General features: G+C 40.9%; 1 protein-coding gene across 1 annotated transcript in view; it reads left to right on the forward strand.

Moving 5' to 3' along the window:
- The window catches only part of CACNA2D4 (calcium voltage-gated channel auxiliary subunit alpha2delta 4), a 193,287-nt gene that overhangs the window by 61,550 nt on the left and 112,310 nt on the right, over positions 1–19,427 (forward strand). The window contains exons 21-24 of the mRNA XM_032221653.1: positions 753–798; positions 2,476–2,573; positions 6,495–6,588; positions 7,023–7,118. Of these exons, the coding sequence (XP_032077544.1) occupies positions 753–798; positions 2,476–2,573; positions 6,495–6,588; positions 7,023–7,118 (334 nt within the window). The remainder of the gene's footprint in view (positions 1–752; positions 799–2,475; positions 2,574–6,494; positions 6,589–7,022; positions 7,119–19,427) is intronic.

Here is a 19,427-nt window from a genome sequence, read left to right on the forward strand (position 1 = left end):
AGTCCTTCCCATTTTTCTGAACTTCATTTCCACTATTTGAACATCTCTTACGATTTAAGATCTTAGAATGTGATACATGAGAATCTTCATGTCTATGTTGCATCTAAATCAAAGTCATTTAAGGTTCTCCCTCCCTCCCTCCCTCCCCCCTTCTTTCTGAGATACCCAATCAGGGAATTCCTCCCTCTCCCACCCAAACTAGATTCTTGGTGTCTATATTCCCATTGAGGGACTCGGTGGCTCAGTGGCTAAGACGCTGAGCTTGTCGATCAGAAAGGTCGGCAGTTCAGCAGTTCGAATCCCTACTGCCACATAACACATATCCGTTACTTGTCCTAGCTTCTCCCAACCTTGAAGTTTGAAAGAATGTAAAAATGCAAGTTAGAAAAATAGGGGCCACCTTTGGTGGGAAGGTAACAGCATTCTGTGCACCTTTGGTATTTAGTCATGCCAGGCACATAATCACGGAGACATCTTTGGACAGCGTTGGCTCTTTGGCTTTAAAACGGAGATGAGCACCACCCCCTAGCGTTGGGAACGACTAGCACATATGTGCGAGGGGAACCTATACCTTTACCTATATTCCCATTACATAATGTCTTAACCATGACCCTCATTTCTGTTATCCTACAGAGACTAAACCTTCCTTCAATACAAATGGAAATTTCTTATGGAAAAAAATTGAGTATTAAGCATGTTTGTCACAAAGCAGGAATCACTGCCATAACAATGCCATAATCTTTTTGTTTCAGGTTTGCATGACCTTCTGCAGCCAGATTTGACCTTAGCCAACGAGTGGTAAGATTTTTGGGTTTTTTACGTTCATTCATGTTCTTGGAAAGATGAACACTTTGCAATGGATCCTTGCAATTGAGGCCTTGAGAAAATGTTTCTGCGGAAGCTAAAGAGCTACCTCTTGGCTCAGCTAAATCTTCTCCAATTAAGGGATATTAAACAAACCAGAGAAAGGATTTTGGCCCAAGGTTGTGGGGAAATACTGTGTCGCCAAGCAATTGACGCTGCCTTAAATCTGTGCTTGAGTTAGGTGCAAGGCTGGCTCATGTCCTTTCATTTGGGCTGTATAACCCTTTGGATTCTGATCTGAATTGCACCAAAATGTAAGTGGCACATAGCATCTATTGCCACTGCTAAAAGCAAATATATCTTTTCCCTGGATTATGCTGCAAAGGGTGGTCACGGAACCCTAGAAAAGACACATCTAGTTTAATGAGTTACCAACAGCTGATATTGTACATGAGTGATTCTGTACCTTTTCAAGCATCATTTGCCTTTCAAATCCAAAGCACAGCACAAGTGTTCACAACCTTAGGTTATATATGTATATAACCTAAGACTTACTCTATGGAAAAAAAATATTGTGGGGTAAGACACCCCTAAACCCCTTGGGGGGGTGTTCTATTAAGATACAGCCTGTTGTGCCTTAAAATGGATTCTACAGCACTGCCGTAAAATGACTTCTACTGTGCCCTGCAGTGGAGTTGCCATGGTAATGGCTTCACAGTACTCCACAAGGGGGCTCCCTCTGGTAAGGGAGAAAATCAAGCATTAGAAATTACATTTGGTCCGGATATTTCCCCCCTATAAATAAATACCTAGGCAATGCCAGGTTACCGGTTAGTTAGATATAAAAAGTGACTCAACCATTTTTTAAATTGTTATTTTTATACCAGAACCAATTTATTTTGCTTTAAAGTTAAGACAGAATAAAAAAAAATAGAAGTCAAGATGGTAGCTACAACCATGAGACTGAATCCTCAGGGTTTTGCATGTGTGCTGTGCATGGGCACCGCATATGAAGCATGTGCTTTGACCCTGGGTGCCCTGTGTGGCAGTCTTCTAACATTCTTATTGGGATAAGAGTCATTCAAACAATTGCCCATATTGGAATATGGTAAGATGGGTGATGAATAATGGGCTACATAGGTTAGTTTCCCTAAGCCGTTTCCTGTTCACTTGTTTAATTTCTCTCTATAGTGAGATATATATAAGGGACATGGTGGCTCAGTGGCTAAGACGCTGAGCTTGTCGATCAAAAAGGTCAGCAGTTCGGCGGTTCGAATCCTTAGTGTCGCGTAACCGAGTGAGCTCCCGTTATTGTCCCAGCTTCTGCCAACCTAGCAGTTCAAAAGAATGTAGAAATGCAAGTAGAAAAATAGGAATGACCTTTGGTGGGAAGGTAACAGCATTCCATGCACCTTCGGCATTTACTCATGCCAGCCACATGACCACGGAGACGTCTTCGGACAGCGCTGGCTCTTCGGCTTTGAAACGGAGATGAGCACCACGCCCTAGAATCAGGAACAACCAGCACATATGTACGAGGGGAACCTTTACCTTATAGTGATAGTGAAAAGGTGGGATATTTTATGCTTAGTGTTATGTGTGTCGGGGTAGAGCCTGAAAGGAGAATATGTGTCGATACTCTCTCTTTCTTTTTTATGTTCCTTTCCCCAGGATTTATTGTGTTACAGATATTGATCCAGCTCACAGAAAGCTCAGCCAGTTGGAGGCTGTAATCCGTTTTATTACAGCAGAAGAACCTGACCTTGAATGTGAGTATGGAAACATAGAGCTATTAAGCAGTGTTCTTCTCAACCACTTTGTTTAAACAGGGGTGTCAAACTCAAGGCTCATGGGCGGGATCCAGCCTGTGGGGTGCTTAGATCTGGCCCGCGGGGCCACCCTGTAAGTAGTGAAGGACTGGCCTGCCTCTGCCAGAGAAAACGGAGCTTACAAGGGCCACACAGGAGGATCGCAGGAGGCCATGCAACCGAAAATGGAGCTAATGACCTGAACTGTTTTTGCTAGCAGTGGGTTGCAGGAGGCTGTCTCAACCAAAAACAGAGCTCAGGAACCTGTTTTCATTGACAGAGTGCTCTGGCCACAGATGCCCCTGACGCGAGTGATGTCAAGCTAGCCACCCTGGCCATATACACACCTTGGCCCTCCCAAGGTCAAACACAACCCTGATGTGGCCCTCAATGAAATTGAGTTTGACACTCCTAAACTGTTAGGAACAGTCTTGTGAAGATACCAAATTGGTCCATCCAAGTATAATTCAACAGTGGCCATATTCCAGGATATTATCATAGATTATCAATGATCATATTATCATTATCATGTTCAAAAAGCTCAATGGATTTATTTGCTTTAAAGCATTGATATAAGCTCCTTCACCATATTTTGAGGCACTTTGTTCCAGTATGGCACAGCCCAAATTACCAAGAATTTCTAAATCCTGTTTCCTGGATTCTTTCCTATCCTCCAAGACAGCAAAACACCAAATTTGCGCCAACGACTATGTGACATCTTTTCAAATAATTGGTGGTGACGATCATATCCCTTTTTAATTATTATTATTTTTCTACAGGGTGAACGTGTACAGTATATAATCAGCATGCTGCCTAATCATCTTTCATTATGGCTCTTCCTTGATTTTCAAATTACTTGCAAATTAGAATTAGCAACTTCAATTTAATTCAAGTTAAGCCTAGCAACATTTAGCTTTTATCATTCAATTCCTCATACAAATTGGTCCATCAGATCATAGTGTCTGTCCTTGCAACTAAAAACTGTGCTTTTGAATATCATGGTTGAATAGCTAGAAACTTAAGGTGTGGTATATCTCCTGTCTGAATATTAATATAACCAGGGGTGGGTTCCAGCAGGCCCTACTGCCAATTTGCTCATGGGCAGGCTGTGTGTGTATGCACAGTGCAATAAAAATTGTTCTGTGCATGTGTAGAAGTGAAAAACAAGGTGAGAAGAACTGGTTCGGGGGGCGTGGCAGGCCTGGCAGACCGCCAAACCACTACTGGTTCAGCCAAACCGGTCCGAACTGGTATGAACCCACCACTGAATGTAACCCTTTCTAAACTCATATTTCCCAGGGTCATTGTTTCTTTGATATCCTTGATTCAATTTGCCTACAAAACTACTTTTTCATGTTTTGCTCCAGTCAGCATATTTGGTCTCTGACCTAGAGAAGTATGTCAGGTGTCATTCCCAAACCAGCAAAGTTATTTATTGGAATGAAGATTCAGGGAGAATTATACTAATATATTGTTTAAGTCTTCATCCATATTTCAGGATGAAAGTTCAACTCCTGATAATTCCATGGAGCAAATGAAGAAAGGAGGAAAAAAGAATGGATGGATGAATTTAAAACAAGCATCCAAATTGAAATTCTAGCAACAGACTCGTTATTATTGCAATTCAAGATTCTCTCTGACGACTTCAGTTTTAAACCTCAGGAATATACATTGGATAGACAGGGATGTTCAGATAGGTTCAGTTTTCAGGGCCTCCATAAAGGCCATCCATTGCTGGGGTGACAATGACCCCAGTCAATGACTATGTGGAAGGTGAAACAGGATGATTGAAAGCCTCGCTTCTTTTTAACACATGTTGTATGCATAATGTTAGGTAAGCTCCCCATTGGGAGAGCAAGTATGTTCAGCGAAGCGTTGTGAGAGTTGTGTTGGAGAACACACAAACCAGCATACAGAGACACTCAGGGACGTGCAGTCACTAGAGGCAGGGGAGGCATGGCCTCACCAGTCATGAGGAAAAGGAAAGATTTTTTTAAAAAAATAATTAAAGCCAAGGTAGTTGCTACCAGATTCTAAGTCTTGGAACAGTGCTTAGTGTTAACTATAGGAGGAGGCCAGAGAACTAGGGGCCTCTTTTGCATAAGGAATTTTTCACCTTTTAAGAGTTAACCAAGGGTTAAAAAGCAAATAATTCCTTATGCAAATGAGGCACGTGTTCTCTCATTCTCTCACCTCCTGTAGAGGGCATTTTTAGAGACTTTTTAGAGTTCTCTGGGAGCAACTAGCTCAGTTTAACTCAGAGCTCTGGCCTTTCATGAGGGCAGAGTTGAAATCCTCTCTGAAACAGCTGGAAAAGGTCCGTGTGTGGGAAGGGGGGAGGAATTCAAAAAGTTTGATTGCATGCAGAACCCACATTGTCTTTTCAAACACACACACACACACACACACACACACACACACACAGCTGGATAAAAGTATATAAGCCCAGCTTCACTGAAAAGGCAACGTGATTCACCTGCAATCAAAGGCTCCGATCGGAAGGCAGCAGGGGATTGGGGTGGTATGGCAGAGGAGCTGCTTTCAAGCCTTTGGAAAATATATCCAATCCAACTTCTGTGTTTGTGTTTGAGAGTGAGTGAGTGAGAGAAGGATCCAAGTTCTCTGTGTGCGTGTGTCTGTTTGAGAGAGGGGGGAGGGAGGGAGGGAGGAGGGGGAGGGAGGAGGGGGAGGGAGAAGAAAAAGAATGGGAAAACTTATTTTGCAAGGGAAAAAATGCTGTCGCTTTAAATCGGAACTGAGCATGCCTGGCTGTGGAATTCTGGGAGTTGAAGTCCACAAGTCTAAAAAGCTGCCTCACCAACCATAAAACTCACTGCACGTCACTGGAGACACTGCAGTTTAAATAGGCTTTTACTTTCATGGAAATAGAGGTATCAGCATCCCTCAAACAGTCCAAGTCATACACTGATAAGGCAGTCAGTCATCAATGTATGTCAGTTGATAATCCAAATAACATAGTCCAGTATCATATAATCAGTTCAGTACACAAAGTTTGCTAACAGTTGCAAAACTTACAATAGCTCACAGCACTTCCAGATCAGCCCAGCATCTAATAAACAGAGAGAGATAACAGTCATTCTGGCTCCCTCTTATGGCCGATTGAGGAAAACAGCACCCAATCACATTTACAGCATGATTTAAAGAAACAGGTATAGCATTGTTACACGATTCATATATTGCCAACCCAACCGTTAGAATTATATTCCTAACACATAACACATATGTAAAAAGAAGCTATGCTTCTGCAATCAAGTTATAGTTTGATGTCATTCATCCCCTTGTCTTGTCTTCCCGGGGTGGGATTCATCCGGTTCAGACGAGTTCGAGTAAACCGGATGTTTAATTTTAATCTGGCTCGCCAAACCGGTAGTTGCAAGGACTGGCTGACCCCGCCCACCCCGCCCTGCCCCTCCAAGAAGTCTCCACATGGTCCGTTTTGGAAGCAAGGTAAGTGCAGGGCTTGTGTGGAGGCTCCAGGAGGACAAAAAATGGGCTTACCGGAAGTACAGTAAGTCTGAAAACTGGTCTTTTTCTGGTCTCCGAAGGGTGCCCAGGGGAAGCCGTTTTTGCCCTCCTGGTGCCTCAAGAAAAGCTTCTGGATCCTGGGGAGGGTGAAAACACCCTCAACACCGTGAGGCAGGAAGATGACTAGGACATGCCCCCATGGCCATGCCCACCCAAAAACCGGGCATAGAACTGGTTGTTAAAAATTTTCAATCCCACCCCTGCTCAAGATTCTAAATGTATAGTTAAATACATAAACCAAGTCCCCATCCTTATGTCCTCCATGTGCTTTGGATTTCAACTCCAACGTTTGTGTAATAATTGCCTTTCTTTCTTACCATTCTTTTTCATGTCTAGGTAACGAAGAGTTAGTTCAACAGGTTCTCTTCGATGCCGTAGTTACAGCACCGATGGAAGCTTATTGGACGACCTTGGCCCTCAGCATGTCCAAGTAATTACACCACTTCTTGAGCTAAGAGATGTTTTGAAACTATCTACCTTTAGACTGCTGCAATGCATTCTACACTATACCTGTCCAGAGATAGTGTTCAAAAAGTTCATTTGATACAAAGTCAATGATCAACAGCAGCTTGGTTTTCACCTGTATTGTACAAATTGTCACCTTGGGCCATAAGGATCTCCCCGCAGTCGTTTCATTGAAGGGCCATATCCTGGATCCCGCTGCCATTTGGGTACAGATCTGGCTTTATCCAGAATTGCTGAGACAAATTGGACTTGTGATCTTGCCTAGAATGCAGGCTGACTATTGTAAAATACAACCTGTTCCCTAGCTTCAGATCTATGGCACAAAGGAAGTTCAACCAGACTTTCTACGATTTCTGTCTCTCACTTGCTTATATAACTCTCATTTTTGTTCTGCAACAGTGAAACTGAAGATGGTGTGCAGATGGCCTTCATGGGAACTCGGGCTGGTCTCATGAGGAATACCCTTTATGTAGGAACAGAAAAACTATCTAACAAGTGAGTCTTTTGTATTTTTGTATTTTTGAGATATCTTTCTGAAATACCATATTTTTGGAGTATAAGACGCATCTTTTTCCCTCAAAAAAGAGAGTGAAAATCTGGGTGCATCTTATACACTGAATACAGCATTTTTGTCCTACCGAAACCTCACCCCCTTTCCAAAAATGGACGTGCAGAGAGTTTGAGAAGCTTGCAAAGTGCTCCAGAGGGCTGGGGAGGGCAAAAACAAGCAAAAAATGGAGCATTTTTGCTGGTTTTTGCACCCCCAGCCCCCAGGAGCACTCTACAAGCCTCCCAAACCTTCTGCATGCCGTTTTTTTGCAAAGAATGGGCTGTTTTTTTATCATTCCCCCCCCCCCAGCCCCCAGGAACACTCTACAAGCCTCCCAAAGCTCTGCATGTCCCTTTAAAAAAAAAAAGAAACAAGGCGTGCAGAGGGTTTGGGAGGCCTGCAGAATGCAAAAACATTTTTTAAAAATTTACCTCTTCAAAATCATGGTGTGTCTTATACTCCAGTGCATCTTATAGTCCAAAAAATACGGTAACTATGAAACACTACACCTCACATATAATCTCTCAGTTTTCTTTTTGCCATCCACCATCCACATGTAACCAGCTCTTCCCCATTTGCTGGAGTTTGTGAACAGCTGGCATCTGGAGACATAGTCTTGGTTAGTTGTCAGGAGTTTATGTGAAGAGGACACTCACATATTTTTCCACAAAATTCTAACTTCTAAAGACGAGTGGATGATCCATACTAAAATGACAAGACAATACACAAAGATTTATTTGTTAACTCTTAGCTTTATTGAGTATAATATAGGTCCATGATGGCGAACCTATGGCACGTGTGCCACAGATGGCATGCAGAGCCCTCTCTGTGGGCACATGAGCCGTTGCCCCAGTTAAACTCCACTGCACATGCCCGTGCGCCCCTAGTCAGCCAGCTGATTTTTGAGTCTCTGCCACACATGCCAGAGGACGGGGCTCATATGGGAGATGTGTGCACATGCATGAGGGTGGAAGGTCGCACTTGCATGCATGGGGTCGTGTGCACATGTTTGTGGGGCGGGGGAGCACAGGGGGATCATGCACACATGTGCAGGGGGCAGATGCACATGGGCTGGGGTGGTCACATACACTTTTGGCACATGACAAAAAAAGGTTAGCTATCACTGATATAGGTGGTCATCATTTAGAACGGTGCATCATTTAGAAGGGATGAAGAAGCTCACCTCCCATTCAGAAGGTTGAGAGTTCAATCCTAGACAGTGGCAGATCTTTCTCTGTCAGGATGCAAGAAGAAAATATCTGCTGCGAACTCCGCATAGGTGTCAGGAAGAGCATCTGGTCAGTAAATGCTCAGCTGCACTCATTTGCCCTGATTCCACTCCAAATAAAGGGATTAAAGAGTCATAAAAAGAAGAAAAAAATAGGTAGTCCTCATGTAGCAATCACAATTGGATTTGTCATTAAATGAAGCAGTTGTCAAGTGAGAAATCACATGACTACGACTATGCCTTCTCTTCTTCTCTCCCCCATCCTTTGGAATGCTCATCTGAGCACTGTGTAATTAACAAGAAGAGGATTGATTTTTGTATTTAAGATAGGAGGATTACAAGAGAGTTAGCAGGCATATAATGGGGAATACACCAGGCTGTCTGCATAGCACTTTCGCAGCTGCTGGCACAAGCAAACTGCTTTTCCTGTGCATTCTCCATTGCGTGCTTGCTTACTCTGCTGTAATTCCTTCCTCTCCAATCTCTCTGCTCTTCAAAGAGAGAAGAAAAATAGGAGACCATGCACCAAACAATGCATACTGATTGAGTGACGATCACATGATTGAGCAGCAGTAGTATCATAATTTCAAAAAAAATAGCTTAATGAGGCAGTCAGTAAGCAAGGACTACCTATACATTTTGCTAAATCACTTTCATATACATATTTCTTTACTTTCATATTGCCACCAAATTCTTATCAAGCAAGCGATCAAATTGCTTAAGGAAGAGGGAATGAGCTGCAGGTTCAGATGTTGTACATATATTACTTCCTCCAACCAATTTCTTGTCCAATCCTCCTCTTTATAGGGCTCCTTCTACCTGACTCAGCTATGTCACTGGTGGTTGTTGTGATTGCTGAATCAGGTTTAGCTTAATATGCAATTTTTACTTCGTGGCCAGCTTCTGGTATAGATTGCTTCATTCTTTGCTTGCTTTAATGCTATATTTGCTCTTTTCTCCCTCCCTTTCCTTCTATTCCCTCTGGCCCTTGCCAGATTACTGACTTTAACTGGAATAGTCCATAGTATTCATAACAATTTCCTTTTTTAAAATACTTTTTGGGGAAACTATGTATCCCATTCACGTGTTCCTTCACTCAATTAACCTCTGAAAAGATCTGAGAGACAAGCAGCAGTTCTGGGTATTCTAAACTTAAAGCTGAATTCAACAATGATAGGAGGATATTGAGGCAAATATTTCCTGGGCTGGAAATAGTATGGGCTGATAAGGTCATTTTCTTGATGAATGCCAGGATCAGATGCAGTGGTGGGTTTGTACCGGTTTGTACCAGTTTGGCCGAACCGATAGTGGTTTGGCAGCCTGGGTTGCTGGAACTGGCAGTGACCCAGGCCTGCCATGCCCCCGAACCAGTTTTCTGGTGCTGTCATTTTGTTTTTAGCTTCTGCACATGCACAAAACAATTTTTATTTTACTGTGCATCAACTGTGCACGCATGCATGTATGCGTTGCAGCCCCAAGCGAACCGGAAGTATTCACTGCCGGAACTCACCCCTGATCAGATGCACCATTTTGCAGTGACCTATGTAGGAATTGTACATACATACACACATACATACATACCATGGGTGGGTTCCTGCCAGTCTAACCTCTTCTATAGAAGAGGTTCCGCAAATCTACAGTGCCGTTTAGAACTGGTTCCAGCTCCCTCCCCCGCCCATCCGCACATCATCAAGATGAAGAGCGAGAGGAGGAATTCTGGGAGTTGAAGTCCACAAGTCTTAAAGCTGTCAAGTTTGAACACCCCTGTGGGTCTTTTTTCTAAAGGGTTAGGGGTGCAAGGGTCTTGTAACTTGACAGCTTTAAGACTTGCGCGCTTCAAATGCCAGAGTTTCTCAGCCAACATTTTGGTTGCTAAGCAGCTTTGTTAAGTGAGTTTCACCACATTTTACAAGTTGGCCACTTCCACCCAATCACATGGCCGACAAGCCACTCCCACAAAGCAGGCCACACCTACAGAAAAGGTTCTAAAAATTTTTGAAACCCACCACTGATATACATACATACATACATACATACATACATACATACATACATACATACATACGCATAAGGTGCATATATTGTTGACCCATAAGGAAGTGTACATACAAATGTACTCACTCACCTGGCCTCCCTTTCATGTGGGAGATAACAAAGCCTAACAAGGCTTTCATAAAAAAGGAAATGCTACTTCATCGCTAGTATAGCTAATATAAAATCAACTTTTCTCTCTCTCTCTTCCTCTCTCCTTCCTTTCCTCCCTCCCTCCTTCTCCCCTCTTTCTCCCTGCTCTCTCAGCGTCTTCCTCCCTCCCTCCTTCCCTCTATTCCTACCATTAGTATCTTGATACAAGCAATAGGAATAATATAGGATGGTGAGTCAAATCACCAGCTTTATTCCTGTGGTACATCCAACCTGCACAATAAAATCAGTGTGTTCCATTGCATCCATTGTTTTGCATATTTTCTTTAACTGATGGAACATGTGTTGTTCTGATACTATTTTCATTCTAGATCTTATACAATTGCTTGTGGTAACATCTGTTATAGTACAGATGCTAATAGAATCCTTCAGATAACAGATATTGCTATAATTATTCTCATATACAATAATTAGACCGTCTATCTAGACAAGTCTGTTTCACTTCTTATTCTATTTATTTAATTTCTATAGCTGCCGATCTCCACAAGAGATTCTGGCATCTTCTTTATCAATTTGTTGAATTGCTATCATATCCTCAGTTCAAATATACATTACTTCAGAACATACAAAATACCTTGTGCATCTCCATAATGCATGTTCATGGGTGAATGCATTGAAAGATGCAAATATAAGCACATATCCAACAACATGATCTGTAAACCCTGCAGTTATATATATGAAGATTCATCTAATCTGCCAAATTCTTCCTGTTTATATGTCATTCCAATTCAAGAAATGTTTACGATGCCATTATACAATGGAATCCATGGGGAATCTATAATAGGTAGCAAAATTGTAGGCATTTATAAATCAATGTTTGCCCAAATGAATTTCTTCCTTCCTTTAAGCAACTGTTCAGCTTGTTGGCATTAAGCTATTTACAACTGAAACCAGCTGAAAAAATAATCTTGTGTGTTTGATGTGGGCAATAGCCCCATCTGGCGGAGAAAGTTACATCTGGTTTTCGTATTCGGATGCCTTTGAATGCTATTATTTCTAATTTTCAAAACATTGATGTAATTTGGAAGTTTTATAATTTGGGAATTTGTTAATGTGAATGCCCAGAGTTTAGAGTTTTCTAAAGCTAGGTTTTATTTGCTTAACTGGCTTGGTTGAGATTTTATTCATTAAACAAAATCTATCAACAAAAATTGCAAAAAAAATGCTGTTATCTGAGGCCACATAGAACAATGCATCTGAAGTTCACCCACCTGCAACTTTGCTTTCCAAAAATGTGCTAGGGACAAAAATATTAAATTAGGGAAATGAATGGCAGCAAATGTGGCTTATTTATATATTTATGACCAAACACTTGGTCATGAGTAAATTCATAATCAAAAACAGTAATATTTCATTTCATTTTCATTTTCCCTTTATTTGTATGCCACCCTTTTCCCTGGGGGGACTCAGGGCGGCTCACAGTTCAAAAAAAAGGGGGGGGGAAGGACAAACAATTTTCCAACATGAAGGCAATACAACATATTAAAAAGAAAACACAACAGTCACACAATTCGAGTGGGGTTAGAATCTTAACCCCAGGCCAGCCGGGACAGCCAGATCTTTAGAGTGGCGCGGAAGGACTGGCGGGTGGTGAGGGTCCGGATCTCCACGGGGAGTTCGTTCCAGAGGGTCGGAGCAGCCACCGAGAAGGCTCTCCTCCGGGTAGTTGCCAGTCTACACTGGCTGGATGATGGAATTCGGAGGAGGCCTAATCTATGCGATCGTATCGGTCTAGTGGAGGTAATTGGCAGTAGGCGGTCTCTCAATACTAGTGCTTTCTAACTTATTTCTGCATGACAGTCTTAAACACAGCAAATTGTCATAGTATATTGAAATATAAGAAGAATAGCATATATTTGGGGAAGAAGGTTATGCTTTGTTTTAATGGTTGTTTTATCTGGGCTGTCTTGTTTTATTTTTTGAATTTTTTTATTTAGTATTATAGCAATAGCAATAGCAATAGCAGTTAGACTTATATACCGCTTCATAGGGTTTTCAGCCCTCTCTAAGCGGTTTACAGAGTCAGCATATTGCCCCCAACAACAATCCGGGTCCTCATTTTACCCACCTCGGAAGGATGGAAGGCTGAGTCAACCTTGAGCCGGTGAGATTTGAACAGCCGAACTGCAGAACTGCAGTTCAGCTGAAGTAGCCTGCAGTGCTGCATTTAACCACTGCTCCACCTTGGCTCTTGTTGAAGGCTATAATAAACCTGAATAACAGCAACATAATTAGAAGATGTACTTGCACTGAAGGAAGACTATCACTGAGCTTCCAAGGAGATATGGCAAACCGAGTCAATCAAATTTAGGCATGTTGATGTTCTCTCATTGATATCAATGAGACTCACATAGAAGACTCTTAAATTAAAATTAAAATTTGAATTTACACATTGTTCTTATCAGTTTGTTACCAGTAACATCTATTTTTTTTCTATTAGTCTAAAGCAGAGGTGTCAAACTCATGTCATCACAGCAGCATCACGTGATGTATTGGGACTTTCCCCTCCTTCGCTAAACCAGGCGTGGGTGTGGGCAGTGCGTGGGCGTGGCCACCGCATCCAGCCCATGGGCCGGGAGTTTGACAGCCCTGGTCTATAGCATTCTTACCCACATTATATTATTATTTTAACATTGAGAATCATTTGGGATCTAATGTTGTTGATAATTAGACATCAAAGGGTAATTAATTAGCATCTAAGAACTATTAAAAGTAATTGAAACAATAGAAGTTAGAAAATATTTTTATTTTATTTATTTATTTTTAATTTATTTATTATTATTATTTTTTATTAAATGTTTTATTCATTTTCATTTTCAATTTTGTACATTCACTTATATACTGGATATTTGCAATAATAATAATATAATAGTAAGAAAAGAAAAACCCCAACCTAAACACAACTCATAAACCCAACCCATCGCTTTCATACACCCCTTCTTCTCCCCCTCCAACTTTCCTTTCTCCCTCCAACGATCACCCCTCCTACTTCCCTTTCCCCTCCTATCTTCCTTTCTCGCCTTCCTCACCCTCCTTCCCCTCTCATCCTCCTTACATTCCCCTCTTCCTCCCTCCTTACTTCTCCCTCTTCCTTTCCTCTACTTCTCACTATGGTGCATTTCTCTATTCCTTAATCTATTCAGTTACGCTAAAAAGAAAAAAGAAAGGAAAAAAGCAAAAAGAAAAAAAAAGAGAAAAAGAAAAAGAAAATATAAGGATCAACAGTATACAAGTGTATTCTTCTTATTCTATATATTGAAACTATATCTCCACCCGCCCACCCACCCCCAATGAACCCCCCTCCCTAACCCCCTCCGACTTCCCAGGTCCCACACCCGGCACAGTTCAGTACCATTCACCTTCAAAATATCTTATTAACAATAATAATGAAAATAAAATAAAAAGAACACTCCGAAAAAGAAAAAAAAAAAAACAACGAAAAAGTAAATAAAAAAAAAATTAAAAATCTTTTGCATTATGCTCAGCCTCCCATCATTCTTAAAATTTAAACAGTGTGAATCATTCCATTTATATTTTGTCCTCGTCCCTTACTTCTTTGATATTTACCCCCATCTTCCTGTAGACTCTCCAGATAGCCTTTCTTAACCTTATATTCAAATATTAGTTTATACAAAAATCAATTTATCTTCAAATACAGAGCAGTCTAATCATACTTTCGCTACTCATCTTCCTACCCTTCGTTTCACGTCTCCATTCCTCCCAAGCCCAAATTGCATAAGATTAGGATCTCGCTCTTCACTTTAAAATCCTGAGCTTTTTATGTTATACTTCAAGCATGTAAATCCGTAAAATGTGTGCCCAAAATCCATACCAGTTCATTCAATCCCAAGATCCCTTCATCAATATCCCGCTCCACCTTCCTTTCTGCCCCACTCCTCCCAACTCCATTCATCCCAAACCGCAATTCAAATAAATCTTAGTCCCCGCTTTCCTCACAGAAAACACTTCATGCGCAGTTTGGATTGAGATTCAAATAAGTCTTGTAAAAGTCCCGTATAATATCTGTCTAGAATAAGCAATGCTTCTTTCCATTCCTCATCAGTACACAGCTTTACCATTTCATACCAAACAGAAATCCTAAAGTTTTAATCAGTCCAAAAGCTTAGAAAGTATTTTAAAGACATCGCTGGATCTATATTCTTTACTCTTCTGCCCTTTCGGAAAGAGAAGGCTACCCTCTCCCTTATAACCACGTGTCCCGCTGCTTTGAAAATATGACTGAATCCTCAGTTTCCGCTCTTCTGCCTCTCCAGTAGGGGGAGAACAACTCCCTCCTTCTTGTAACCAAGTGACTTGCTGCTTGTCTTTCCTTCACCTTGTCCCTCCGCATTTCCGAGTGAGTCAAGAAGCCCCGCCTTCAGAGTTTTATAATAAAAGTCCCGAGCTTCCGAAACAGAATTAATACGAAATCTTTGATTTTCAAATGTAACTGTGATTCCAACTGGAGCTTCCCATTTATACTGTATTTGACGATTTCTAAGTTCTTGGGTTAAAAAAGTATAGCCTCTCCTTGCTTGCAGCATCTGGAGCGGGATTTCTTTAAAGACAAACAAATCATGGCCATCGATTCGGAGCCTGTTATTGTAAAACTTTTGAGTGATCGCATTTCTGGATTCTCTTGCATTTCTTAGCATCTAAGAACTATTAAAAGTAATTGAAACAATAGAAGTTAGAAAATAGATTGCAGTAACATCATCATCATCATCATCATTATTATTATTATTATTATACAATTGTATCACAGCGGCCAGTTGTTTCGCCGGATTTGGCATTGGTTACTAGTCGGGCCCCACCCAGGGGCCTAGGACGTCGTAACGTATTTTCTTAATATGCGTGCAGATCCAAGCAGTGCGGCTTTTTGCATTTGACTGATGGTGATTTTGTCAATTTTTAACTGTTTTAAATGTAATTCCAGTGCTTTTGGAATAGCACCCAGTGTGCCAATTACCACTGGAATTACCACTGCTGGTTTGTGCCATAGTCGTTGAATTTCGATTTTTAAGTCCTGGTATCTTGCGATTTTTTCATGTTCCTTCTCGGCGACCCTGCTATCACCTGGTATTGCGATGTCTATGATTGTGACCTTATTTTTCTCAACCAGTGTGATGTCTGGTGTATTATGCGCCAGTATTTTGTCGGTTTGTATACGGAAATCCCACAAGATCTTGACCATCTGATTTTCTGTGACTTTTTCAGGCTGATGTTCCCACCAGTTTGTTGCTGTTTTAATATTATAATTTTTGCACAAATTCCAATGGATCATTTGTGCTACTGAATTGTGCCGCAATTTATAGTCAGTCTGCGCGATTTTTTTACAGCAGCTGAGTATGTGATCAACAGTTTCATCAGCTTCTTTGCAAAGTCTGCATTTGGCATCATCAGAGGATTTTTCGATTTTGGCCTTAATGGCATTTGTGCGGATAGCTTGTTCTTGCGCAGCCAGGATTAGTGACTCTGTTTCTTTCTTTAATGTACCTGTTGTTAACCATAACCAAGTTTGTTCACTGTCCACTTTATCTTTTATTTTTTCCAGAAATTGGCCATGCAGTGCTTTGTTCTGCCAACTCTCCATTCTTGATTTTATCACATCTTTTCTGTATTCTTGTTTCGTCTGTTGGGCCTTCAGTAGATTTTTGTTCTTTACTTCGATTAATAGATGTTCTTGACTTTCTTTTAAATAATCAGCCAGTGCATGTTTTTCTTCTTCAACTGTTTGCTTCACTTGTAATAATCCTCTGCCACCTGATTTTCGGGGCAGGTACAGTGTATCAGTATCACCACGTGGATGTAAACTGTAGTGCATTGTCATTAGTTTCCTGGTTTTTCGGTCCAAAAGGTCCAAATCAGCTTGTGTCCAGTTAACTATACCAGCTGTGTATCTTATAACTGGTATTGCCCAGGTATTTATGGCCTTGATTGTATTTCCACCATTCAATTTAGATTTCAAAATTTTCCTAACTCTGTTGGTGTACTCTCGCCTGACAATAGTTTTTACTTCTCCATGCTTGATGTTATCCAACTGCAGAATGCCTAAGTATTTGTAGGCTTCATTTTCTTTGCATTTAATTAATTGGCCATTGGGCATTTCAATTCCCTCACATGCAGTGATTTTGCCCCTTTTTATGGATACAGTGGCGCATTTTTCCATGCCAAACTGCATTGAAATATCGGTGCTGAATACTCGGACTGTGTTTGTCAATGATTGGATTTCTATTTCTGACTTTCCATAGAGTTTCAAATCATCCATATATAGTAAATGTGAAATTTTTTCAGCTTCTTTGGCTGTTTGGTAGCCTAATTTCATTTTTTTTAAGATTATTGATAGTGGGATCATTGCGATGATGAAGAGAAGAGGTGAAAGTGAATCACCCTGGAAAATTCCTCGCTTGATATTAACTATTCCGTAGATCTCATTCCCTACTGCCAACTCAGTTCTCCATTGTTTCATCGCCTTTTCAGTAAAGGATGTAATATTTTTGCTAATGCCAGTTGTTTCTAAGCATTTTATGATCCAACTATGTGGCAGTGAGTCAAATGCCTTTTTGTAATCAATCCAGACCATATTCAAGTTTGTTTTTCTGTTCTTACAATTTTCTAATATCATTTTATCAATTAGAAGCTGATCTTTGGTGCCCCTGCTCCTTCTTTTGTTGCCTTTTTGCTCTACTGGCAAGATGTTGTTTGTTTCCAAATAATCCATCATGTTATCTGCAATAATGCCTGTGAGTAATTTGAAGGTTGTTGGCAAGCATGTTATTGGTCTGTAGTTTTCAGGTGTTGTTCCTTTAGTTGGATCTTTCTGAATCAAGTATGTTTTTCCAGTTGTCAACCATTCATCAATTTGGCCCTTTTGTAAAATTTCATTCAGTTGCCTGGCCAATATTGCATGTAAACTGGTCAGATATTTGAGCCAGAAACCATGTAATTGGTCCTTTCCAGGTGATGTCCAATTCTTTACCTTTTTAACTCGATTTTTGACCATCTCAGTTGTTATTTCTAATACTTGCATTTGCTTGTTGCCAATGCTTTTCTCAAAGTCATGTATCCACTTTGCTTCCTTGTTGTAGTCCTTTGCATTTTCCCACAATTCTTTCCAGAATTCAACTGTGGCCTGTTTTTCTGGTTTTTCACTTTTGGTGTCACCATTTACATTAAGACTTTGATAAAAACGCCGTTGGTCTGATCGAAATTGCTGATTTTGTTTATATTGGATGATTCGTGCCTCATATCTTTCAATTTTTCTAACTGTTGCTGTTATCTGCTGTTTTACAATCTCTACAGCTTCATTGATGTTTCTTGTATCCAATCTATATCGTCTGATTATCCGATCTATGATTTTGTTGTTTTTAAGCCGTTGCTCATGCATGTTCTTTAAGTTACTAGGATCTGCCCTTAATTTTTTGATTTTTTGTTCTAAACGGATTTTCCACTTTGGCTTTGATGCTTTTTCTGTTGTGTGACTAGGTACTTTAATTTTAATGCCTAGTTCATTAGTGACTATTACAGCTGCGCTGTACATTAACTGGTTTGTTTCCAAGATGGATCCCGGTTCAATTGTTGAAAACACTGCATTAACCATTTTCATGATAGGGGCCAAAATTTTCTTAGGCACAGTTTTTAGTGATGGTAAACGTTGCCTTTCCTCATTAAGCAGAAAATGCTCCATGATCTTATCCTTCAATTCTTTTTGTTTTTGAGTTAGTTCATCAGTTGGTTCAGTGATAACTGGTTCTAGTGGTGGTGATGTTATTTCCTCCTCGAGAGCTTCTTCTGGGAGTTCTACTATAATGTCTTTAGTTGTGTCTTGAGTATCAGTTATTTCCGCTTGTGATATTGTTTTTTGGGTTTTGCAATTTGCCTGAATTTCCTCATGTTCAACTTCACTAAACACTTTATTCTGTATAATAAATCGCCTTTGATCTGCTAGTCGTTGTTCACTAACATTTGAATCTGGATATTGTTGTTTCCATAATTCATACATTCGCTTTAAATATCCTCTTTTTTCTGGCTCTGAGTTGTAGTAACAGGCCATTATGGCACGGTTTTCATCTGCACTATATTTTTGTCGTTTTGTTGGCTGGTCCACTTGTAGCCCACTTGTCGACGGATGTCCAGGGACCCCAACATCCGCCGCGGCCCTTGTTAACCCGCGCGACGACCGATGCGGTATGGAATTCTTATTTGTTTTTTTCACCATATTGTATGGGTTGTCCGGGGTTTTTTTACGGGACCAGATGCCAACCTGACCCCAACCCTCCTCCTTTCTCATCCGGGCTTGGGACCGGCAACGGCGGAATTATTATTATTATACAATTGTATCACAGCGGCCAGTTGTTTCGCCGGATTTGGCATTGGTTACTAGTCGGGCCCCACCCAGGGGCCTAGGACGTCGTAACGTATTTTCGTAATATGCGTGCAGATCCAAGCAGTGCGGCTTTTTGCATTTGACTGATGGTGATTTTGTCAATTTTTAACTGTTTTAAATGTAATTCCAGTGCTTTTGGAATAGCACCCAGTGTGCCAATTACCACTGGAATTACCACTGCTGGTTTGTGCCATAGTCGTTGAATTTCGATTTTTAAGTCCTGGTATTTTGCGATTTTTTCATGTTCCTTCTCGGCGACCCTGCTATCACCTGGTATTGCAATATCTATGATTGTAACCTTGTTTTTCTCAACCAGTGTGATGTCTGGTGTATTATGCGCCAGTATTTTGTCGGTTTGTATACGGAAATCCCACAAGATCTTGACCATCTGATTTTCGGTGACTTTTTCAGGCTGATGTTCCCACCAGTTTGTTGCTG

The sequence above is a fragment of the Thamnophis elegans genome, chromosome 7, assembly GCF_009769535.1.
Source record: "Thamnophis elegans isolate rThaEle1 chromosome 7, rThaEle1.pri, whole genome shotgun sequence".
NCBI lineage: Eukaryota > Metazoa > Chordata > Lepidosauria > Squamata > Colubridae > Thamnophis > Thamnophis elegans.